General features: G+C 45.1%; 1 protein-coding gene across 3 annotated transcripts; it reads right to left on the reverse strand.

Annotated features, from left to right (window-relative positions):
- TRMT9B (tRNA methyltransferase 9B (putative)) lies at window positions 1–24,243 on the reverse strand. 3 transcript variants are annotated; one of them, XM_081333225.1, is made up of 4 exons: window positions 24,049–24,243; window positions 5,910–6,064; window positions 4,571–4,744; window positions 1–1,203 (listed from the first exon to the last, which is right to left on the reverse strand). In XM_081333225.1, exons 2-4 carry the CDS (start codon window positions 6,061–6,063, stop codon window positions 191–193), a joined length of 1,341 nt encoding a protein of 446 aa, XP_081189351.1. In that variant the 5' UTR covers window position 6,064; window positions 24,049–24,243; the 3' UTR covers window positions 1–190. The 3 variants fall into 3 exon arrangements, with proteins under 3 accessions (XP_081189351.1, XP_081189350.1, XP_081189352.1); XM_081333224.1 differs by lacking the exon at window positions 24,049–24,243 and having other exon boundaries at window positions 5,910–6,095; XM_081333226.1 differs by lacking the exons at window positions 5,910–6,064; window positions 24,049–24,243 and adding an exon at window positions 5,720–5,886.
- Between the last annotated feature and the right edge of the window lie 298 nt (window positions 24,244–24,541).

The following is a 24,541-nucleotide window of genomic DNA, read 5'->3' on the forward strand; positions in this document are numbered from 1 at the left end:
AAAAAAAAGCACCGCCAAATTGCCTAAAAGCAACATAAATTGAGGACGGGCATTTGTAAAAAGCTTGTTCTTCGACAAACCATTAAGTGCTATTCTTTCGTAGTGACATCTTTGCACACAGAATGGATGTCCCAAGGTTGGCAAAATGTATTAACATTCCTTCGATCACAGTTTCTGTAAGCCTAACTTTTCAGCCGTTGCTTATTGTTTTCTTCACAATAATGCACCAGTTTCCATGGTCATAGCTCGAACTTACGATGCAAACCTCGGGAATGTTTTCTTCGAGGAGAGCGCACAGCTCCCCTTCGCGAAAAACATGGTAGTAGCGCATAAAGGCTCTGGGGTCCTGCCCATTAACCATAGGGTCTCCCACCGCCACCGCTGAGTCTACCACCAAGTCACTAGAGCCAACAGATGAGATCCGTCTAAAGGGTTTCCCTGCAAAAGAATGACTCTTGCTTTGATGGCTACAGCTATTCTTTATGTTTTCCACAGACCCTCTGAGAAATGAGGTTTCCCCGTTGTGGTGTTGGACTAATGTCGCTGGCTTCCCGTTAAAACCCCTCAATGACCCTGAAGCTGCCAGCCGCTGGATCTCTTTACAAGCCACACACTTTGTAAACACGTCATCGTAGTGATCTAGCTGCCGTTCCCTGAGCAATGCTGACTGACACCCTAAGTCTACACTGCAGTGCCTGAGGGGCTGAATAGAAATAGAGCTGCTGGTCCATCCCGCCACATCCTTCAAGGGCTCCGTCTTTTCATTTGGCTTTCTTAAGGCGGACTCGTCAAGCGATCGGGAGGAAAACCAGGAACGAAAAGGTCTCCCGAAGGCACCGTAAAATCTTTTTTCTTCGTCTTCAGTCATTTTCACGCAGCAGGATCCAGGCAGGCAGTTACCCAATCTCAGAGGATGCTTCTGATCAAGGAGACCAGGGTGACTGCATTTTGAACCTACCGGTGGCTTTGAGTGCATGGTCTGAGATTCCACAGGGGATGCAATGCCAGCTTTATTAGGTTCTGAAAGCAACCGTGAACACAAGGCTTTGTTCCAAGGGACAAAGATGTCCTGTTTCTCAAAATGTCGGTTTTTTTGCTCCATAGCCCAGACGTAAATCATCATTTGGCCACCTGGGACCAGCACCCTGACCATTTCCTGGATCGCCTGGATTCGTCTTTGTTTTGTGGAGAAATGATGAATCACTGGGAAGAAAGAAAAAAAAAAGGAAAAGTGTTCTTTCATTAGGGATATGCATATTTTGACTTAAATGTCTTTATAGTTATGGTTCGAGAGTGTTATCGTTCATTTGTAGCATTTTCAATATTTTCAAAATTAATTCTTGGTTCTATTATGCTGCATGATAAAATGGAAGAATAGCTTTGCCAGCTATTAGAGGACCAAAACAACAACAACAACAACAACTAAGCAACTCATAAAATCCATTGCCTTCTAGCCTAATTTGTTTAATTCTTCCATTTTCAGTTTATGGGAGATCTATAGAAATGCCACAATGGACTAGATTGAGAAGTAAAAGGGGAAAAAAGAAAAAAAAGCTGTAAGAAGATAATAGCAGATGGCTTCCATTTTGTTACCAGTAGCAGCAATACTACTACTAATAATACTACAAACAATAATAGCCATAGCAATAGCACTTAGACTTATATACAGCTTCACAGTGCTTTACAGCTCTCTCTAAGCAGTTTACAGAGTCAGCATGTTGCTCCCAACAATCTGGGTCCTCATTTTACCGACCTCGGAAGGATGGAAGGCTGAGTCAACCTTGAGCTGGTGAGACTTGAGCTGCCAAACTGCTGGCAGCCAGCAGTCAGGAGAAGTAGCCTACAAGTACTGCATTCTAACCACTGTGCCACCAGGGCTCATAATATACCACTGGCACAGATCAGTAATACCACAGCATGCCAATTTCAAAAGGCAGCTTTGCTTGCAACAGCTTACATCCTGCAATGGTACCTTTAACACCATCAAACAAGAACATCTGCCTATCCTAGATCCTTGATGGAAAAGACAGGTGGGTAAAAATGCCAAATCCAGTCTAAACATCTGGCTGACTGTGACCAGCAATAATAATAATAATAATAATATTACTGGTATGTCTGTGTGGTTACCAGAGTGAGCCTGAGTCAAGGGAGATATTATCTTTTGAAAGTTTTCTAAACTAATTTTTTTTAAAGTTAACATTTCTTGAAAAAACTAGCTATATCAATCAATCAGTCAATCCATTTATTACAGCCAAAGGCCACACATAAATCAAACATCCAAATAAAACAAAATTAAGCAGAACCATCACAAGAGGACATAGCAATACATCACTGCTAGCTATAAATATGCAATATTGTATATAAACAAAATAGCTGTATTTGTATGCATCTATTGAATTTAATTGCAATGTATGGCAGTGAAAGTTGGACCATAAAAAAGGCTGAGCGCCAAAGAATTGAGGCCTTTGAACTATGGTGCTGGAGAAGACTCCTGTGAGTCCCTTGGACTGCAAGGTAATCAAACCGGTCAGTCCTAGAGGAGATCAACCCTGACTGCTCTTTAGAAGGCCAGATCCCGAAGTTGAAACTCAAATACTTTGGCCACCTAATGAGAAGGAAGGACTCACTGGAGAAAAGCCTCATGCTGGGAAAGATTGAGGGCAATAGAAGAAGGGGACGACAGAGAAGGAGGTGGCTGGATGGAGTCACTGAAGCAGTAGGCATGAGCTTCAATGGACTCCAGAAGTTGGCAGAGGACAGGAAGGCCTGGAGGAATGTTGTACATAGGGTCGCGATGGGTCGGACACGACTTCACAGCTAACCACAACACTGAATTTAAAAAATATATATACTTCAAAGAGGAAGCCTATTATATAGAAAAACCTGTAGGGTGAAAAAAGGATTCATATTAAACTAATGGAAAAACTGAAAATGAAAATTATAAAAAAAAAACTTTAAAAAGAAAACTAAACTAAACTAAAAATATACAGGTGCAAAATACATGCAAATTATATCTAAACTTTAAAAGTAAAGCTATGGAAATGATTTAATTCTCTTATACTTTATCAACACCCTTCCATTTTTGAACAGAGAATTGAATGTAGATGCTGCACATAATGATACAGAACCGTCTCATCCAGTCCTCCTTGCCTCTCTTTCATTGCAAAGCTAGTCCAAAGGCTGAAGGGAAGACTTCACCTTTTCTGAGATTTTAGCAGATGACCAGGTCTAAATTCACTATAATCACTTGTCAGCTTTGCAAATACCGATTTGTATGGAGAAAAATGCATATTGTAGCTTAGATTCCAATGTGTTTCTTTAACAACCTTTTTTTTCTCCCTGTGTCAGGGATATCACGTTTTCCCGCTTCCCGTGTTTTCCCATTTTCCCAAAGCACATATGTTGTTGCAGGTTTACAACTACGGCTGTACCTAATTCAGTTCTGCCCACTATGTACCCAGGCAATTTCTGATATAACTTTCTGATATATCACGCTCTCTAATCAACAAAGCATTGCATCCTCTTGTTGCTTCCAGCCCAAGCAAATTATTCTGTTCCCCCCCCCCCACACACACACCTTCTAAACATAGGGGAATCATTCGTGCATGTTTATTTTCCAAGTTTCCGAGTTTGCTTATATCCAGCTATGTTCAGTTTAAAAATATTGGGTATAAAATGAAGAGAAACATCCCTGCTTAAAATTTCCAAATATCAGTTCTTTTCAGCCTACTGTTCTGTACCAGCCTGCTACCGGCCCTGCAGAAAAGGCAGGGACAACCCCTTTACAAACGGCAAGAGGCTGGAATTACGCCTGCCAAATTTATAGCTACAAAAACAAACGACACGAACCAAGAAACAGGAGCTTTAAGAAACACGAACTATCCAAGCGGTTGCCTTCAGCAAACCAGCCCTCCCCACACATTCCCCTTATATAGAGTTCAGGGCGTGGCTTCTCTCTGCCTCCTTCCGAGAAGCCCCATTGCCTTCCTCTGTTTACTCCTAATTGACTGCCTCCTGCGTCGGGCGTCCTTGAACAGGGCCAGCTGTGGGTCATATTCATCCACGCTGTCAGGCTCACACAGCTGGGTCTCCGTGGTGACCAAGTGGGAGGGGCCTGGCTGAGGGCTCTCATCAAGCTGTCCAATCCCCTCAGCAAGCTCTTCAACACCCCCCTCCTCCTCCTCTGAGTCGTCCGACCCAACTGCCGAACCCACAGGATGACCCTGAATCACAACACCTACTGGGTTGGAGCACTTTTTTCAACTGGAAATTCTGGGAACGAGGCATTGGGTCTTTCCTTAAATGCTCTCCCAATGGGAAAAGGCTGATTGATTCATAAATTAGCTCACCAGAGAAAAACGACAACCTCCAAATATTTTTAGTTTACCTTTGTCTTCTTTTCCCCTGTAGCCGTGCACCCTTGTTTTTTTTTAAGAATGCTTATGTAAAATCCCTATTATCTAATCTTCCTATAGTAAGTAAATTAGGAATTATTAATGTAGTGTCAAGTGGTGCATATTGAAAAGTGTTTCCTTTTATCTTAGCTGTTCAGACAATTAAAATCTCTTACCTCCCACGGAGATGATGGCATTGAAGCACAGATCCCGAAAAGGGAGATGTAGGTTATCACAGATCATTACTTCACAGCCTTTATTTCTTGCAATCTCTATTAAGGGGCCACAATAATCGCATCCAAGATTATACACTAGGTGGTTGACATCAAGATATTTTCCAGTCCCACAACCTTAAGCCAAACAAAAGAGTATTTTTTTTATTGCGAGATTGATTGCCTTTGTTCATGAGAATTTTTTTACATAGAAGAAACCAGGAAATCAGAAAGATGTCCATGGCCAACACAACGCAGTCCTGCTTAGCTCCCCTGAACATGTTTAAACCCAAAACGTGGGCAGTTGTCCCAGGATTTCTGCATTTTCATTTGAACATCAGGAATAATGGTGGGTTTTCTAACTTGGAGGGAACTTAAAACACCCCTCATTGCTGGAAATGGACTGGAGTCTTGTTAATGGTTGTGAACTGATCAAGGAGAGAAACGACCTGGAATTAAGGAGAAACTTCCTGACAGTGAGGACAATCAACCAGTAGAACAGCTTGCTTCCAGAAATCGTGGGCGCCTCATCACTGGAGATTTTTAGAAGAGACTACACATTCACCTGTCTCGGTTCTCCTGCTTGAGAAGGGGACTGGACTAGAAGACCTCCAAGATCCCTTCCAATTCTGCTCTGTTCTGTTTTCTATATTCTATTCTGTTCTGTTGTTCTATTCTATTCTATTCTATTCTATTCTATTCTATTCTATTCTATTCTATTCTATTCTATTCTATTCTATTCTATTCTATTCTATTCTATTATTCTATTCTATTCTATTCTAATTCCTATTCCATTCTATTCTATTGAAAAGGAGGCCTGACAGAGATTCAACAATAGGATTGGTTTCTAGCATCAGTGTGCTGTGTGTGAAGAACGTAGGGTTCAAAAATGGACCCTTAAGACAAAAGGGGAGGCATGTTATATGACTTCCACTCCTACTCTCCAAGGCGAGGAATATTTCTGTGCTTTTACACGCTGTGTAGATCCTGTATAATCTAAAGTACACAGATAATTTCATTTCTTCAGAGAGGGTTTGAACCATACAGAATAACATTCTGGCTATCTATATCTGAGGAGACCAAATGAGACAAAAATGGCCAACTAATACCTACCTTTGCTGATCAATATAATTCAGAAGAGGGAATTAGCCATTTTTCTGATCGTTCTCCTCCCAACATCCAAAACTGCCATTCTGCCTACGAGCTCCTCACACAGTTATGATTCTCTTGTCATCTCTTTTCTTCCATCTCATTCAGGATCTCTACAGAGAGATTTTTTAAAAAAAAAAACAAACAAACTTACCAATATCTGCAATCAGGCTGCCAGGCTTCTGTTCAAGTAGAAACTGTCGGACCCGAGGCCACGCTTTGCCTTGCAAGTCATTGAAATAAGAGGCTGTGCTTTCATAGACCTTATGGACATGCTGCTTTTCTAGCTGCAAGGCCTCATGTTCCATTCTACAAGAAACCACAGACTGAGTATGCATTAAAACAGTAACAAATCTATGAACTATGGTTAACTTCTAGAAACACAGGAATAATAATGGTCAATCCACTATAATCAGGCTGAACAACTTGAGGCCCCAGTATTGCCCACTCCTGAATGAAACCGATTCTTTTTTTTTTCCTCAAAGAGAACCTAATTGGCCAATTGCAATTTTCATCCCAACTATATCTTGCAACTGAGCTGCTTAACTTGACCCATTGCAGTCGTGATTTGTCGTTATACAAGAGTATGGAGATGGCCTTGAAAAAACTGGAATTAAGGAGAAACTTCCTAACAGTGAGAAGTTTGCCTTTATAAGTGGTGGGTGCTTCATCACTGGAGGTTTTTAAGAAGAGACTGGACAGCCACTTGTCTTAAATGGTTTAGGGCCCCAGTCCTAGGCCTTCAGCTGGGTTTTATAAAACCTTTTCGCTTTAGGCCTCTGCCATGGAGGAGCGTGCGGACCTGGCTTGCATCATGGAGACCTGGTTGGGCACAGAGGGAGGTGTCCCTCTGGTTGACATTTGCCCACTGGTTTTCCGTGTGCTTCACCGGCCTCAGGCTCAGGGTAGGGGCGGGGGTGTGGCGGTAGTCGTGAGGGAGACCTTATGTCCGCGGGAGGCCACCGTTGTCCAAATAGCCGGGTGTGAGTCTCTCCTCATAAGATGTGCCCCTAGGGCTCAGTTGGGCTTCCTGCTGGTGTACCTTTCGCCTAGTCGCATAGCAGCAGCCCTGCCTGAGCTTCTCGACATCCTCTCGGGGTTGGTGATTGAGTTCCCCAGATTTATAATTTTGGGTGACTTCAATCTGCCATCCCTGGGGGGATCATCTGAGTTAGCTCGGGAGTTCATGGCTTCCATGACGGCCATGGACCTGACACAAGTAATTCAGGGCCCGACTCATGGGGGGGTCACACGCTTGATTTGATTTTTCTATCTGGCCGGTGGTTAGATGATCTGGGTGGGGGCTCCCCAATTGTTACGCCCCTGTCATGGACCGACCATCATCTCCTGCGGCTGGTCTTCCATTTTGCCAATCCCCGTTGTGGGGCTGTTGAACCAACTAGATGGTTCCGCCCCAGGCGCCTAATGGACCCTGAGTGGTTCCAGGTGGCCCTTGGGTCCCCACCTGTCGCCTTAGTTCACAGCTCGGCCGAAGCCCTAGTGGAAGCCTGGGAAAAGGCAGCCACTGAGGCACTCGACCAAGTTGTACCCATGCGGCCCCTGACCCGGTGCAGATCCCAGTGGGCTCCGTGGTTTTCCGTGGAGCTCCGGGAGATGAAGCGTCGGAGACGGGGCTTAGAGGGCTGTTGAAGATCCAGCCGGTCTGAATCCGACCAATTGCGACTAAGGTCCTTCACTAGGTCTTATCTCATGGCGATGAGGACAGCGAGGTCAAAGTACTTTGCTGCCCTCATTGCGTCCGCAGATAATCGCCCGGCCGCCCTGTTTAGGGTGACTCGCTCCCTCCTGAATCAGGAGGTGAGGGAGGAGCCCTTGCAGGGTCGTGCCGAGGAGTTTAGCCAGCATCTGTCGGACAAAATCGCTCGGATCCGGACCGGTTTGGACTCCGACTGGGCAGAGTCTGATGGTGAGAACATGGGTGATCTTGTCAATGTCATCTGGGAGGAGTTCGATCCTGTGACTCCGGAAGAGGTGGACAGGATTATGGGGAGGCTGAGCTCCACCACGTGTTTATTGGACCCGTGCCCCTCCTGGCTGGTTTATTCAGCTCGGGAGGGGACACGAGGCTGGCTCCAGGCTGTGATAACTGCTTCTCTGAATGAGGGTAGTTTTCCCGCCGCCTTGAAGGAGGCAGTGGTGAGACCCCTCCTCAAGAAGCCTGCCCTGGACCCAGCTGTTTTAAACAACTTTCGTCCGGTCTCCAACCTTCGCTTTCTTGCGAAGGTTGTTGAGAGTGTGGTGGCGCAGCAGCTCCCTCTGTTCCTGGAAGAAGCTGATTATCTAGACCCGTACCAATCGGGCTTCAGGCCCGGGTACAGCACGGAGACAGCATTGGTCGCACTGCTGAATGATCTCTGGCGGCCTCGGGACAGGGGTTGCTCCTCTGTCCTAGTCCTATTAGACCTCTCAGCGGCTTTTGATACCATCGACCATGGTATCTTACTGCGGCGTCTTCGGGGGTTGGGAGTGGGAGGCACCGTCTTACGGTGGTTCTCCTCCTACCTCCTGGGACGTTCACAGTCGGTGTTGGCAGGAGGGCAGAGGTCGGCCTCGAGGCCTCTCGTTTGGGGAGTCCTCAGGGGTCGGTCCTCTCGCCTCTCCTGTTCAACATCTATATGAAGCCGCTGGGTGAGATGATTTGTGGTTTTGGGGTTGGGTATCATCAATACGCTGATGATACCCAGCTTTTTATTTCTACCCCAAACCACCCCAGTGATGCCCTCGATGTGATGTCCCATTGCCTGGAGGCGGTCCGGGTCTGGATGGGGAGGAACAGGCTTCGGCTCAACCCTGACAAGACTGAGTGGCTGTGTGTGCCGGCGTCTTGGGAAATTCAGAATATTCCATCGTTAATTATGGGGGGTGAGATATTACCCCCCGTAGATAGGGGTCGCAACTTGGGTGTCCTCCTAGATTCACATCTCTCCTTGGAAGATCATATAGGAGCTGTGACTAGGGGGGCCTTCGCCCAGGTTCGCCTGGTGCGTCAGTTGCGGCCCTATCTAGACCGGGATGCCTTGCGCACAGTCACTCATGCACTCGTGACCTCCCGTTTGGACTACTGCAATGCTCTCTACATGGGGCTGCCCTTGAGGACTACTCGGAGGCTCCAGCTGGTGCAGAATGCAGCCGCACGAGTGGTGGTGGGGGCTTCCCGATACTCCCATGTAACACCTCTACTCCGTGAGCTGCATTGGCTTCCGGTTGCCCTCCGGGTAAGATTCAAGGTGCTGGTTATGACCTATAAAGCCCTAAATGGCATTGGGTCCGGGTTACTTACGGGAGCACCTGCTGCCGGCATCAACTTCCCTTCGTCCAGTGCGCTCCCACAGAGAGGGCCTCCTTAGGGTGCCGTCGGTCAAAGAGTGTCGACTGGCGGCCCCCAGGGGGAGGGCGTTCTCTGTGGGCGCGCCAGACCTTTGGAACCGTCTACTGGTTGAGCTCCGGATGGATCCCGACCTTCGCTCCTTCCGACGGGACCTAAAAACACATTTATTTGAACAAGCCGGCCTGGTCTGATGGGTTTGGGGTATTTTATAGTTTTGTATTAATTTATTGAATAGGGCTTTAGTATTTAATATTTTTTAATTTTTGTATATTGTATTTTATTGCATTGCCCTGTACACCGCCCTGAGTCCTTCGGGAGAAGGGCGGTATATAAATTAAATTAAATAAAATTAAATTAAATAAAAAATGTGCAAAAAAAAAAGTTCAATCAATTTCAACTTCTCACGGGAAAAAAAAAAGATCCGACAAAGTTGGGATTGATTGAACTTTTTAGTCCCACCCAGTGTGCTGTTACCAACGCAGCCATGCCCACCCAATGGGCCGCACCCACCCGGCACCCGATGATGCATAAATGGGTTTTTGGTTGCAGTTTGGGCACTCAGTCTCTAAAAGGTTCGCCATCACTGGTTTAGGGTCTCTTGCTTGAGCAGGGGGGGGTTGGAGTAGAAGACCTCCAAGGTCCCTTCCAGGTCTAGTCTGATTGTAAACTGATTATATTATTATAGTCTATATTGATGCTATAAAGGGACGCGGTGGCTCAGTGGGTTAGGACGCTGAGCTTGTCGATCAGAAGGTCGGCAGTTTGGCGGGTCGAATCCCAAGTGCCACGTAACAGAGTGAGCGCCTGTTACGCGTCCCAGCTTCTGCCAACCTAGCAGTTCGAAAGCACGTAAAAATGCAAGTAGAAAAATAGGGACCACTACGGTGGGAAGGTAACAGCGGTCCGTGCGCCTTTGGCGTCTAGTCATGCCGGCCACATGACCACGGAGACGTCCTCAGACAAGCGCTGGCTCTTCGGCTTTGAAACGGAGATGAGCACCGGCCCTTAGAGTTGGAAATGACTAGCACGCATGTGCGGGGGAACCTTTACCTTTACCTTTATATTGATGCTATACCCTATATAGCCAGTCTCAATAAAACAGAGTTGTAATATTTTTTTTCATGAATTTCATAACTTAGTCATCTTCAACAGCCGATAATGGAGAATTCAATGAAAATGAGACTCTTCAAAGCTTTCCTGGAAGCCAACTGACTCTCACTGAACTCATTGAACCATTCAAGAGTCCTCCTAATTGGTTCATAAAGAGCAGTCCAAGTATCCTTTTCCTCTGCTCTGGAAATGTTTTCTTCTACTCCCTGGAACAACCTGATCACACTGAATTCAAACCACTTTAGGGAATTGCCAGCCAATGCCAAAATTGCACTGTATTTTCTTGGCTGAAAATTGAAACAAAAGTCTTCAGTCAAAGTCCAAAGTCAACCCAAAACTTTTGCTAGGGATTCTTCAATGGTGATGTGGATGCCCAAATCAATTCTGGATAAACAGGTAATATGTCAACTGCAATATGTGAAAGGCTATTTAGGAACCCCAGATATAAATAACATGCTTAAATAACGGCTTGTATTGCTAAAGGATATGCAGAAGTGGTCCACATATTGCACCAAGTCATCATCAGCCATTTTATTTGCAGTTTAAGGCAGCATGTGTGGACCTGGTTACTTATACCTTAGACCACAGGTCTGCAACCCGCGGCTCCGGAGCCGCATGCGGCTCTTTCAGCTGTCTCCTGCGGCTCCCAGTCCTCTGCCATGTGCAGTCCAAAAAAAAAAAGTGGGACTAAAAAAGTTCAACCAATCAATTCAAATATGCAGGGTAGGTGCATATCTCGCCTTGGCTCCGCTCTTCAGTCAAACCCTGTTCTGCGCATGCGCGCATGTACGTACATGTGAACACATTTTTTGCGGCTCCCAGTTTTTCCTTTTGTGAGGGAACCGGTTCCGAGTGGCTCTTTCACTGTTTCAGGTTGCTGACCCCTGCCTTAGACTGTCACTGAAGCTCAATTAACAGACCATCATCTTTTAAAAAAACAGAGATATCAATCAACATTTTAGATAAGGAAGAGAAGCTTGGAACTCCATCTTCAAAAGAAAATGGTTTAGTGCTGAAGGACCAAACCAGAAAGGTTCACATGACCTCCTATGGCAGATCAACCTTCCTGCAATCTACTTTGGTCAAAGAGTTACAGAAAAGGACCTACATATTTTGAATCTCTCTAAATTAACAGAGCCTGATCGATTTAAGTTCCCATCTAGAAAATCTTTCTCTATCTCTCTGAAAGCATGGGCAGGGATCTTGGCTTCTGTCCCAGAAAAAAGGCCTGGCTCTGCTATGATGAGACTCTTTGTCATCTGGCGTCAACCATGATATCAGCTGCAAAATAATAACAGCGGACTGCCCAAGGGCCACCACAGTAGTGAGAAAACATAATTTGATTGATAAATTGGTTTTCTGATTCCCATCACGGAAGTGGAAAGGACAAAAGTCACCATCTGGTCACTGGGGGAAAAAAGACATGAAGCTTTCAGGATAGATTCAGCTAGTTGAATTTGGACTTAAGTCTGCGTGGCAGCAACCTTTGCCAGGATCCACTACAGCAGACATGTCAAACACAAGGCCCGGGGGCCAGATCCGGCCCGCGAAGTGGCTTCATGTAGCCCGCGAAGCCATCCTGGAAACAGTGAGGGAACGGCCCCCTCTGCCTTGGCCCTGGCCCAGAGACCCTCCTTCTGCCAGAGACCCTCAGATCTGACCCACTCCTGCCCAGGCCCCCATAGGCACCCTTGATGCGTAGGTCATATGCACTCTAGCCACGCCCACCCAGTAGGCCATGCCCACCCTGGCCATACCCACCCGGCCCCCTGAGGGCAACCACAATGCTGATGCGGCCCTCAATGAAATTGAGTTTGACACCCCTGCACTACAGGAATTGGTCCAGCTAAGAAGTCAAAGAATTATTGTTGCCTTCTCTTTCTCACACATATACCCTCAACCCCACACAAGATTTCTACATATGGGGGGGGGGGAAATCAGCAGTGAATTTCCAAAACTTCTGAGACACCTGCAATGGTATTATGCACTTCATACCATCTTTCATACCATCTTTTCAGAACAGTGTGCCCTGAATGATAAGTTTAATCTTTTTCTAACAATAAATAAATATGTGCACACAGATTTGCAATTTCCCCGCCCACATACATTCAACGCATCAACTTTTTTCCACAGGGTATTTTAAAAAAAAAAAAAACAGTGCAGGGAATCCAGGTTTGGGTTGGGCCTGTAGAATTTTCAGCTTTCAAAATTGTCACATATTCCATCAAGTTAAATACGCCCTGGCTTAAATCATCTGTTACACCACAATGTTGTTGGTTAGCAAAAGAAGGAGCAGAGGTTTGTTCCCAGGAGCAATTCAGTAGACACTGCTTATCTCCTGCTGTAAGTCCAGGTTTGTTCAAACATGGATATGAATAGTTATCGAGGACAAAAGTCACTGCGTAGCTGAGAGTTCTTTGGAATAATTAAGGTCAACTGGGGGACGAATCATAGGAAACTGGGTTTCAAACTAAAATTCAAGAGTTTTGTGTCAAAACGCTCCCAGTACAAAACTAAGAGATCAAGATGAAGATCCAAGGGTATATACAATATACATACAATCTCTTATACATACAATATATATATACAATGAGAAGGAAGGACTCACTGGAGAAGAGTCTAATGCTGGGAAAGGTTGAGGGCAAGAGAAGAAGGGGACGACAGAGAATGAGGTGGCTGGATGGAGTCACTGAAGCAGTAGGCGTGAGCTTAAATGGACTCCAGAAGATGGTAGAGGACAGGAAGGCCTGGAGGAACGTTGTCCATGGGGTCGTGGTGGGTCTGACACGACTTCGCAACTAACAACAACAACAATATATACAAGCTCTTTGCCCAATCGTAAATCTGGCCTTCAGATTTAGCTGGCTGACTCTTTTCTTTTGATGTATAGCAACTCTCCACACCTTCTTACCAGTGTCTATTGTTCTTCTATACCAAGATCATGGCATCCGGCCCTCTCAATTCCTGGCAAATAGATGGGGAAGAAATGGAGGTAGTGACAGATTTTATTTTCCTGGGCTCCAAGATCACTGCAGATGGGGACTGTAGCCAAGAAATTAAAAGACGCTTGCTCCTGGGGAGGAAAGCCATGGCAAATCTAGACAGCACACTAAAAAGCAGAGACATCACCCTGTCAACAAAAGTATGTATAGTCAAGGCTATGGTCTTCCCAGTTGCAATGTATGGCAGTGAAAGCTGGACCATAAGAAAGGCTGAGTGCCAAAGAATTGAAGCCTTTGAACTATGGTGCTGGAGAAGACTCCTGCGAGTCCCTTGGACTGCAAGGCGATCAAACCGGTAAGTCCTAGAGGAGATCAACCCTGACTGCTCTTTAGAAGGCCAGATCCTGAAGCTAAAACTCAAATACTTTGGCCACCTAATGAGAAGGAAGGACTCACTGGAGAAGAGCCTAATGCTGGGAAAGATTGAGGGCAATAGAAGAAGGGGACGACAGAGAATGAGGTGGCTGGATGGAGTCACTGAAGCAGTAGGTGTGAGCTTAAATGGACTCCAGAAGATGGTAGAGGACAGGAAGGCCTGGAGGAACATGGTCCATAGGGTCGCGATGGGTCGGACACGACTTCGCAACTAACAACAACATTTTTCTTCTATAATGTCAAACCAATCTCTTCTTCTTGCTTCCTTTCCATGACAAAATCCCAAGAATGTGCATCAACTCTTTGTATTACGCTAAACATTTGGAACAAAGTTTCCCGGATGGAAAGTTAGTCTTAACAAGAAAAGTCCACAAATCTTTTTTTTTTAATGAACTCAATTTTATTTTACTAGCAAAAGAACGGATTAAGATTTGTTTCATGGAGTTATCTATTTTCTACAGAGGTCTCTGAAAAGTACCATTAGATCAAGTCATCTAATTTCAAGCTTCAAGACAGATGGAGACTCTGCTTTCATCCTTGAAGAACAAAGTCTGGTTTAAAAAATCAAGCAAGCAAAACAGGGATCCTCACAGAAATCGTACATTTTGTTCCACTAAACAACTGACTAACTTCTGAAATATTCTGAAATTCAATTAACGTTTAAAATCGCTTTATGATCTTTCTTAAAATTGTATATTTAAAAAGTAATCCATTTTGTTCACATTTACCAGAATTATAATTTCCACTGTTACTTTTAGGGAAAGACCAAGTAATGTTAAAATATATTTCAAAAAAGCAAAGATAAAAAAAGGTATTAAGGATAAGCACAGAAAGAAAAGTCTGCTTTTTACTTGGGGCTACGAGTATATTATAGATAGCCTAATAATGAAAACAAAACACAAAATGGATTACTTTTTAAATATATAATTTTAAGTAACTAATATTTAAGTAACTCAGTTGTTAAATGAATCTGGCTTCCCACTGACCTTGCTTGTCAGAAGGTTGCAAAAAGGTTGCAGTTATAATTGATAACTGAGCAACTGAAAATTTAAGCAGTGATTAAGCTTCTGGTAATTTGAAAAATCAAGTGAACGAACTTCAAATGCCAGACAAGAAACTTCCTTTAATTCAGTTAACGTTTTCAAATCAAGATAGCTATGCAAATATTGTTAGAAGGTGCTAGAAGCAAAACGCATCTTCCTTGAAGTGGGATGGGGGGGGCGGTGACTAAGTATGTAAGTGGGTTAGGATGCTGAGCTTGTCGATCAGAAGGTCGGCAGTTTGGCCGGTCGAATCCCGAGTGCCGCGTAACAGAGTGAGCGCCTGTTACTCGTCCCAGCTTCTGCCAGCAGTTCGAAAACACGTAAAAATGCAAGTAGAAAAATAGGGACCACTACGGTGGGAAGGTAACAGCGTTCCGTGAGCCTTTGGTGTCTAGTCATGCCAGCCACATGACCACGGAGACGTCCTCGGACAAGCACTGGCTCTTCGGCTTTGAAACGGAGATGAGCACCGGCCCCTAGAGTTGGAAACGACTAGCACGCATGTGCGAGGGAACCTTTACCTTTACCTTTTATGCTTACATATTCCACTCAATTTATTCCAAGCAGGACACATTTATAACAAGCAAGGCAGAATTCCCATAATAGTCTAGCAGCAATGGGAAAATGAGAGTTGCTGATGTTAGATGACTTCCGTGATGCAGTTCTGATACACCAAAAACTGAATAAATGAAATGAACGTGGTTGATATCAGAGGTAAATAGGAATCTCCATCTCCAAACTCAAGGTCTTCCCCATCTTGCCCCTAGATCAGGCATATCCAACCCACAACTCACAGCCACACGTAGCCCTGGACAAATAATAATGGGACCCCACAAGATACTAAAAATTATATAAAAAATATTGTTATTTATATACGTTAACTATATTATACATTTTATATGTGATCCAATTCACTCCAGGTGGCCCAGGCAAGCCAAAGGTTTGGACACCTATGCTCTAGATCAGACATGTCAAACTCGCGACATCATGTGACATCGTGCAACATATCGGAACTTTTCCCCCAATGCCGGCAATGGGGTGGGCACGGTTTCTTCGTGACGCGTCCGGCCCGCGGGCTGGCAGTTTAACACCCCTGCTCTAGATTAATTAAATGACACACTGGCTGGAAATGATAGGCATTGCAGCATAAACTGCAATGGTGAAGAACAGATAGGAGACAGCTAATGGGAAGGGCCTAGATTAGGCACTGCTGGAGGAAAGAGTTGTATGTTAGAATATTAGGTGAAAATGGTTTAAAACAGATTTATTTATAGAGGCCCAGCTGCATCATATTGGTGATGCCTCATTCTGTTTCAAGTGAGCTCATTCCAATTGTTGATAAGCTATCAGCCTTACCAGGTAAACCAGAGAGAAAACATGGCCCGATAAGCTAATTCTACTCTTTGTAAAGCTATATTAACAGAATCTAACAAGTTTGAAAGTACAATTTTCCTGCCATCACCTTCACAGCTGAATAACGTAAGGACTGCTCCTCCTAAGCTTCTTGCTGTGTTCACTATCCAGAATGGCCTCTGATCTATTCCACGTCTCTTCACTCAAGTTCCCCCAAAGTCATCCCAACACAGTTACACAAGCATGCTTCCAATTAATAAATTAATGTCAAAAATCATTAAATGATTTTTGCATTTTCTACAATAGGCTAAACTTACTCTACCAGTCTCGGAAGAATGGAAAAAAACCCTATTCTGATCACTCTGTTCTGCCAACGCAGATGTCACAGCAACAGCTTGAAGCATAACTTCAATTATCGGTGTAGCATTCTCCCATGTCTAGGATGTGTGATAGAACTTTGTGCCTTGAACAAAGTGAATTAGTGGCAGAGAGAGAAATAGGGCTTGATCAGACCATTCTATTTTTATCAGTCATTCATTTTTTAAAAGCACGTATCTATGACATGCCAAGGTTGCAGACTGAAGCTGATTCTCCACAAGCCACGTGAAAAAGTCTTTTTACCAAACATGAATTTGGAAATTTAGTAAGAGGCTTTATATCAACAGAAAAGAGGAAGGCCATTTCATGGAGTTTTAAGGCAGCCCTTTCCCAACAAGTTCCTCCAAATAGTTTTGAATTCAATTTTCCTAATTCTAAAACAACATGACCAATTACACATTGTGGTTGAAGATTACAGAGGATGAAGCCCAAATCCCCGGAAAAACACCAAGCTGGGGAAAGTTGATCTAAACGTCTACTAAGATGATTATTTATTTTATTTATTTATTTTATTGCATTTATATACCGCCCTTTCCCTAAGGACTCAGGGCGGTTTACAGGGAGTTAAAAATCAAACATACAAAAGTTAAAAACCAAGTTAAAAAATATTAAATCAACCCTGTACTATTAAAAACCCCAATTAAAATAATTTTCTCCTCAGCCTGGGCCCGAGAGCTCAAAGAGCCAGGCCCCGGCGGAATGATCGGAGGTCGGGGGCAGTCCTCAGCTCCACCGGCAGCTGGTTCCAGAGGGCAGGCACTCCCACTGAGAAGGCCCTATCCCTGGGTGTCACCCGCCGGCAATCTCTTACCGGCGGAACCCTGAGCAGACCCTCCCTGTGGGAGCGCACTGGGCGAAGGGCGTTTGAAGCCGGCAGCAGGTGTTCCCTCAAATACCCCGGACCCAGGCCATGTAGGGCTTTATAGGTAATAACCAGCACCTTGAATTTCACCCGGAGGGCAACCGGAAGCCAATGCAGCTCGCGGAGTAGAGGTGTTACATGGGAGTATCGGGAAACCCCCATTACAACTCGCGCGGCCGCATTCTGCACCAGTTGAAGCCTCCGAGTGGTCTTCAAGGGCAGCCCCATGTAGAGAGCGTTACAGTAGTCCAAACGGGAGGTCACGAGCGCATGAGTAACTGTGCGTAGGGCGTCTCGGTCCAGATAGGGACGCAACTGGCGCACCAGGTGAACCTGTGCAAAAGCCCCCCTAGTCACGGCTCCTATGTGATCTTCAAAATTGAGCCGTGAATCCAGGAGGACGCCCAAGTTGCAAGCCCTATCAACGGCTGTGACATGTTCTATGTTATTAAACAAGATGAACTGCTTTATTGATGGTATTTTATATAATTACAGTCTGCACTTTAAAGGTCAAGTAGTAATTATATTTTTATAAAAAGCAGCAAAAATAATCTGTACTTTTTCCCCTCCAAAATGTCATCCTGTTCCCAGGATGTGATTATTTTTTTCATTCTACCAACTAATTAAAAGTGCATTTGCTGCCATTTTGTTCCCTTTTTTAAAAATATGAATTTATCTATTTTCTTTTGGATATGATTCATCCATTGAATTATCCACCGCTTCCAAGCTATTTTTGTTCGTGATTAGATTTTATTATGCAATTTGCTGCAATATTGCTAAACAACCCAGGATTAAATGTGGGTTCTTTATCAATGTATTATTCAGCATTTCCCTGTAATGTTGTACAGAAATGATAACGTGCACAATTTTTAAATGCAGTCTCAAAGATGTGACTGCAGAAATGAATCAATAAACTATGAGAGTTGGGCACAAATAGTTGGAAAATTCAGCGCTAGTAGACTCCTGTTATCACAATACAACTTGAATGGGTCGTATCTGGGTATAGTCAATTAATACATTTGATGTGACAAATGTTTATAATGGTTTACACTACAACTGAAATAATTTGCTAATAAATGATACTTCAGCTCTTTCACATTTCATTCTTTCTCTGAAATTTCATAATTCCAGAATGGCCACCAACAAATTTAGTGACAAGGGCATTCTGGAAAGTTGCAATATCCACCCCAATCGTGTTTGTCCCTGTTTTGTATCGTTGTGTCGATTTACTTTTGTGGATAAAAGTCTTTTCGCCCTGTATAGAACACAAAAATATTGCTTCAAAATGCCATATCCATGTTGGAAATTGAACAGAAATTGCAACTCTAATATAATCCAAATCCCTTAATGATGTTTCTAGGTTTAGATCAGTTGTCTGAGTAGGTTATTTTAGTGGAGATGCAGTTGCAGACAAGTAAAGATTTGGGGTGAGTAACAAATCATTGAGGATACATGCTGTATTGTTTTCATTACAGCTGTGGATGACAAAAAAACGTATCATTTTCTCTCCTGTAGTAAACTATTCTTGCATATCATTCTGGACATGATGAGCTCCCAAAATCTCCCATCTCCATGTCAGCGTAATTAAATGGTAATCTGAGAAATATCTCTTGCAAATCTTCACATTAACAGACTCTATTCAAAGTGTTGTAATGGATATAATTGAAACCACAGACTTTGGAACTAATGGATACGCAACTAGAGAAAATCGTATCACGTTGTGATATGATAATTGCAGCAAGACTACTATATGTTCAAATGTGGATAGGTTCAATGATACCCACTAACAGTAGAAAGGTTGGTGTAGGAGCCGTGACCAGGGGGGCTTTTGCCCAGGTTCGCCTGGTCCGCCAGTTGCGGCCCTATCTGGACCGAGATGCCCTACGCACAGTCACTCATGCACTCATGACCTCCTGGTTAGACTACTGCAATGCTCTCTACATGGGGCTGCCCTTGAGGACCACTTGGAGGCTTCAGCTGGTGCAGAATGCGGCCGCGCGAGTTGTGATGGGAGTTTTCCGATACTCCCATGCAACACCTCTCCTCCGCAAGCTGCATTGGCTTCCAGTTGCCCTCCGGGTGAGATTCAAGGTGCTGGTGATGACCTATAAAGCCCTAAATGCCATGGCTCCGGGTTATCTTAGGGAGCACCTGCTGCCAGCATCAATCTCCCATCGTCCTGTGCGCTCCCACAGGAAGGGCCTCCTTAGGGTGCCGCCAGTCAGTGAGTGCCGGCGGGTTATCCCTAGGGGGAGGGCGTTCTCTGTGGGCGCGCCTGCCCTGTGGAACGACCTGCCTGTGGAACTCCGGACCGCCCCCGACCTTCGTTCGTTTCGCTGGGACCTAAAAACCTGGTTGTTTGATTTAGCTGGCCTGGACTGAGGGGATTTTAAATTTTTAAATTTTAAATTAAATTTTAAATTTGGGCTAACGTTATTTAATTCTATTTTAATTTTTAACTGTATGTTAACTTTTGTACTGTTTTAACTGTTTTAACTTTGCCCTGTAATCCGCCCTGAGTCCTTCTTCTTTCTACTTCTTTCTCCTTTCTTTCTGCACCTTCGGGCCTTTTTTTTTCCTTCCTTTCTGTTTTCTGTTTGTTTGGTTTTTTTGGTTCTAGTTTTTATGATCTTTGTAAAAAATTTCAATAAAAAAAAATTACATTAAAAATGTTGAAATGAATGTAAGATTTATCACAGGCCGTGCAAAATATACACTGAGTTATGATACGGGCTTAGCATTTAGCATTTTCAATATACAGTGGTACCTTGGTATTCCTCGGTAATAGGTTCCAGAAACCGACGAGTGCCAAGAAAAATCACGTGACTTAAGTAGGTGACCTGCCATGTTGGCTGGAAGAAACAGCCCATCCTGAAGCATGGAAGTTGGGCAACAGAAAGCTGAACTTAAAACATCTTTTGAAGCTCCCAGGTTAACCAAGCTGAGTGAGTATCTTACCACCCCCTGCAATTCCTCCGAGTTCATTTTCAGAATAGAGCAGGGGTGTCAAACTCAATTTCATTGAAGGCCGCATAGAGCATTGCGGTTGCCCTCAGGGGGCCGGGTGGGTGTGGCCTACTGGGTGGGCGTGGCTAAAGTGCATATGGCCTACTGCAGGGGTCTTCAAACTTGGCCCTTTTATGACTTGTGGACTTCGACTCCCAGAATTCCTCAGCCAAGCACACTGGCTGAGGAATTCTGGGAGTTGAAGTCCACAAGTCATAAAAGGGCCAAGTTTGAAGAGCCCTGGCCTACTGGGTGGGAATGGCCAGCTCTACATCGTTCACATCAAGGGTGCCTATGGGAGCCTGGGCAGGAGTGGGACAGATCTGAGGGTCTCTGGCAGGAGGAGGGTCTCTGGGCCAGGGCCAAGGCAATGGGGGCCGTTCCCTCACTGTTGCCAGGATGGCTTCGCGGGCCGCATGAAACCACTTTGCGGGCCGGATCTGGCCCCCGGGCCTTGTGTTTGACATGTCTGGAATAGAGCATAAGCAATCATAGGATAAGTACTGGTGATTTTCATGCAAAGCTTTCTGCATAACGTTCACGTGCATTGCTAGCCTCCTACTCTGGTAAACGTCTGTTCTAAAATTTGAAGAGATGTGCATACTTAAAACGGCTTTCCATCACTGCCAAGCAAGAGTCGGCATAATGAATGCTTCGGCAGAATGTTGTCCTGCGAATGCTTATCCCTTGTAGAACAGTGCTCATCTTTTTTTTGCTTATCTCTTCCTTTGTATACCACAAAATAACAAATGACCTAATTTGGCAGGATATTTAAAGGCGCTTTCTGTTGCTGCAAAACAGAAGAACCGTTTTGTCTTCAGCTGGTGCATACATTTCTGTTACATAATGCCAAAAGCAAGTAATAAAGGAAATAACTGCACAGAAGAAATCTTTTGCAGTATATTCTACGCCACCTAAAAGCAACAAAATTCTAAACACTTTGGGTCTCATATTTGAAATCATGTAATTTTAATGCAATACTAGGGTTAGTATCTAAAGGGCTTGGTGATCAATTCAGTGGGCAAAAGACTGGAAACAATGAGTAGGTTTCCTTCAGGACAACTACTGGTTTCCAGTAGCAGAAGGGAAGGTATCCGTAAAGTTTAGAGATGATAACCAAACATTTGCAAAATCTCTAAACCAGGGGTAGGCAACCTTGGCTCTTTTATGACTCATGGACTTCAACTCCCAGAATTCTTGAGTCAGCTCAGGAATTCTGGGAGTTGAAGTCCATGAGTCATAAAAGAGCCAAGGTTGCCTACCCCTGCTCTAAACCTTCAGAACTTCGTGTGTCAAAGGGAGGAAGTTTTACAAAATTCCAATATAGCAACAATATAAGCAGAGCTTATGTGTTGTGCACCTGATTTCCAGCTTCCTTCCTTCCATTTCCGGTTAAAAGGACCACACTGGAACTGAGCGTAAGGTATATTCCAGTAACCTTGGAGAGATGCTGTCCAACTTTAAAAAAAAAATGCTGGGTTAATTAAACAAATAGAGACCCAGTTTAGGGTTCCAGCTAGGTGACCAGGAACCAGTCATTCTCTCAGCAGGAAGGAAATGGGAAATCACTTTTCAGAAATCACTTCTGAAAAACCTTGCCAAGGAAACTGCGGGGACTTGTCCAGGCAATTGCCAGGAATCAAGACTGATTCTCAAAGGCATCAAGGCACTTTTAAAAAAAAAGAGATGAAAACAAGCAAAAGGAGAACGTAGCATTCACGGGAAGCCAGCTACCTTTTTACCACACGTGATTACAATTCCCTTTGGGTTTTTTTGGGGGTGTGTGTGGATATGAAATCCTTCCACAGAATCGGGCTGGGACGAACTTATACTGTCTTTACCAACTCTGCTAAATTTGCCATCCCTTAGCAAAACAAATGGGAATTTAAAAAAAATCAAGGTATCTGACAGCCAGCCCTAGACTTTTGTGGATTATAATCCACTTCCTCCCAGTCTTACACTGCCAATGCCTACGATGTCTTAAGAGAAGGAGAGAAAGAACTGTAAACAATGTGATGGGAAGAAAAACGAGGCAGAGAAAAGCCAGATATTGGCAATTATTATTAAAGGGCCACGATATTTTGCAGTTTTGGCTAAAGGAGAGAATCACCCTTTTCTGGAGTCAAAACCGAGCGTGTAAGGCAGGGGTCTTCAAACTTGGCCCTTTTATGACTTGTGGACTTCAATTCCCAGAATTCCTCAGCCAGCAAAGCTGGCTGAGGAATTCTGGGAGTTGAAGTCCACAAGTCATAAAAGGGCCAAGTTTGAAGACCCCTGGTGTAAGGCTAAAAGGGAAGCTATTCCAAGAACTGTTTCAGAAGATGCATAAGGATCGGCAGTTATGCCCCTACGCAGTGCTTTTTTTGTAAAAGAAAAAGGTGCCGGAACTCACACGTCATACAACCTGCCTTGCCTACCCTACAATGTTCCATCCAAAAAAGGTGCCGGAACTCCGTTCTGAGCGTTCTATGAGAAAAAAAGCCCTGCCCCTACAGCTTCACCTTTTCCATCCTGAAATAACATCTATATATGGATTTCAGCATTGAGGAAGCAACCTCCGTTTCATCCATTACTGTAATGGATGGCCAAGGAAATCAACTTGTAAAGGAACTGGCAATCCGCAAGGCTGCAAATGGATGTTTTCCAAGCCAGCCCATAATCTGAAGGTAAACAGCAGAGCAGCAAACACCTCTAAGCAAAAGGATGCTGGACAGCTTCCTAAGAATCAAGCTCTGCCATAAGACATTAACCAGTGGAACCACCTGCCTCCAGAAGCGGTGAGAAAGCTCCAACACTGGAAGTTTTTTTTTAAGAAGAGACTGGACAGCCATTTGTCTGAAATGGTATAGGGTTTCCTGCCTGAGCAGGGGGATGGACCAGATGACCTCCAAGGTCCCTTCCAACATCATCATCATCATCATCAGTGCTTTTTTTGTAAAAGAAAAAGGTGCCGGAACTCACACATGTCATACAACCCACCTTGCCTACCCTACAAGGTTCTATCCAAAAAAGGTGCCGGAACTCCGTTCTGAGCGTTCTATGAGGAAAAAAGCCCTGATCATCACCATCATCATCATTATCATCATCATCATCATCAGTAGTAGTAGTAGTAGTAGTAGTAGTAGTAGTAGTAGTAGTAGTAGTAGTATGAATTCCACCCCAACCAAGATCGGAGCTATTTTAAGATGTTTGCAGTACCGCAAAACAAAGCCCGACGATCAAAGAGGATGGAGGGGAAGATGCCAAATATCAATAGGGAGAATTTTCATTTCCAAAGACCAGCGAGGGGTGGCGGAATGAATTTTTTTAAAAAAAAACCAAAAGAGGGAGAAGCTGTTGGAGGATCAGATTTAAAACCAGCCTCTTTAGTACTAAACAAGCAAGGCAAGCGACAAACTTTCCGGGAAATATCGGGATTACTTTTAGCGCTTTTGTGGTGCAGGAATACGTGGGAACAGAGGATGGAGGGGGGAAGCGGGAAGCGCAATAAATCATCTGGAGACTTTCTTTTCGCAGCCTGACTCCCCAACCGCCCCCTCCCCAAAACCGGGGAATCCGAAGGCTTTCCTCGGGAAGCAGGCTTTGAGGAGGGGGTGGGAAGCCCCCATACCCATAACGCGCGGCGACTCGAGCGAGGTCAACCCCTCGCCAAAAGAGACCGCGCCACACAAAAGAGACCCACGCGTTACCGTAAACCTCCTAGCAGACCCGCACACGGCGGGCTGGTTTGTATTCAAAAGCTTAAAACTAGCCGGCCGGCCGCTTGGGGGGGGGGGGAAATAATACTGTAATACAAAGCCCGTTTCCCCTTTTACCTGCACCGGCCAGTAGGAGGCAGGGCGGAGCCCGCCTCATCCGCCCCTCCTGCACCGCAAGCTGCCGCTCGCCGCTCGCCGCTGCTGCATCCCGCCTGGGCAGAAGGAAGGAAGGAAGGGGGGACGGGGGGATTGCCTGACCCGAAGCGGCGGCGAGCGGCTGCCGTCGCCAGCCGGACTCAGCCCGGGGCTCTTAAACCGCGGCCGCTTCCTCCGCTCGGCCTCCTCCTGCAGCGGCGGCGGCGGCGATCCGGGGGAGGGGAGCCAGGAGGGAACCCTGGCGCGCGCGCGCGCACGAAAGAGGGGGGCGGGAGGGGGGGTTGCTGCGGAGCGCGCACGCGCTTCCCACCCACCCCCACCCTCCCCCCCTCCGCCCGGCGTTGCCTTGGGTCAGAAAGTGGGGGGGGAGGGGGGGCGCGCGCGGGCGGAGGGGGTGGGGGGGTGCGCGCGTCCGCGTGACCGAAACGGGGTGGGGTGGGGGGGAAGTGTTAGG

The sequence above is a fragment of the Vipera berus genome (assembly GCF_964194415.1).
Source record: "Vipera berus genome assembly, chromosome: 7".
Taxonomy (NCBI): Eukaryota; Metazoa; Chordata; class Lepidosauria; order Squamata; family Viperidae; genus Vipera; species Vipera berus.

Bases quoted from the DNA above. Each gene is read 5' to 3' on its own strand.
- TRMT9B (XM_081333224.1), bottom strand. From the start codon at position 6,093: ATGCATACTCAGTCTGTGGTTTCTTGTAGAATGGAACATGAGGCCTTG. The intron at 4,745-5,909 runs GTAAGTTTGTTT...GTTTGGCTTAAG, and splicing joins CAGCCTGATTGCAGATATTG to GTTGTGGGACTGGAAAATAT. The intron at 1,204-4,570 runs GTAAGAGATTTT...CTTTCTTCCCAG, and splicing joins TGCCATCATCTCCGTGGGAG to TGATTCATCATTTCTCCACA.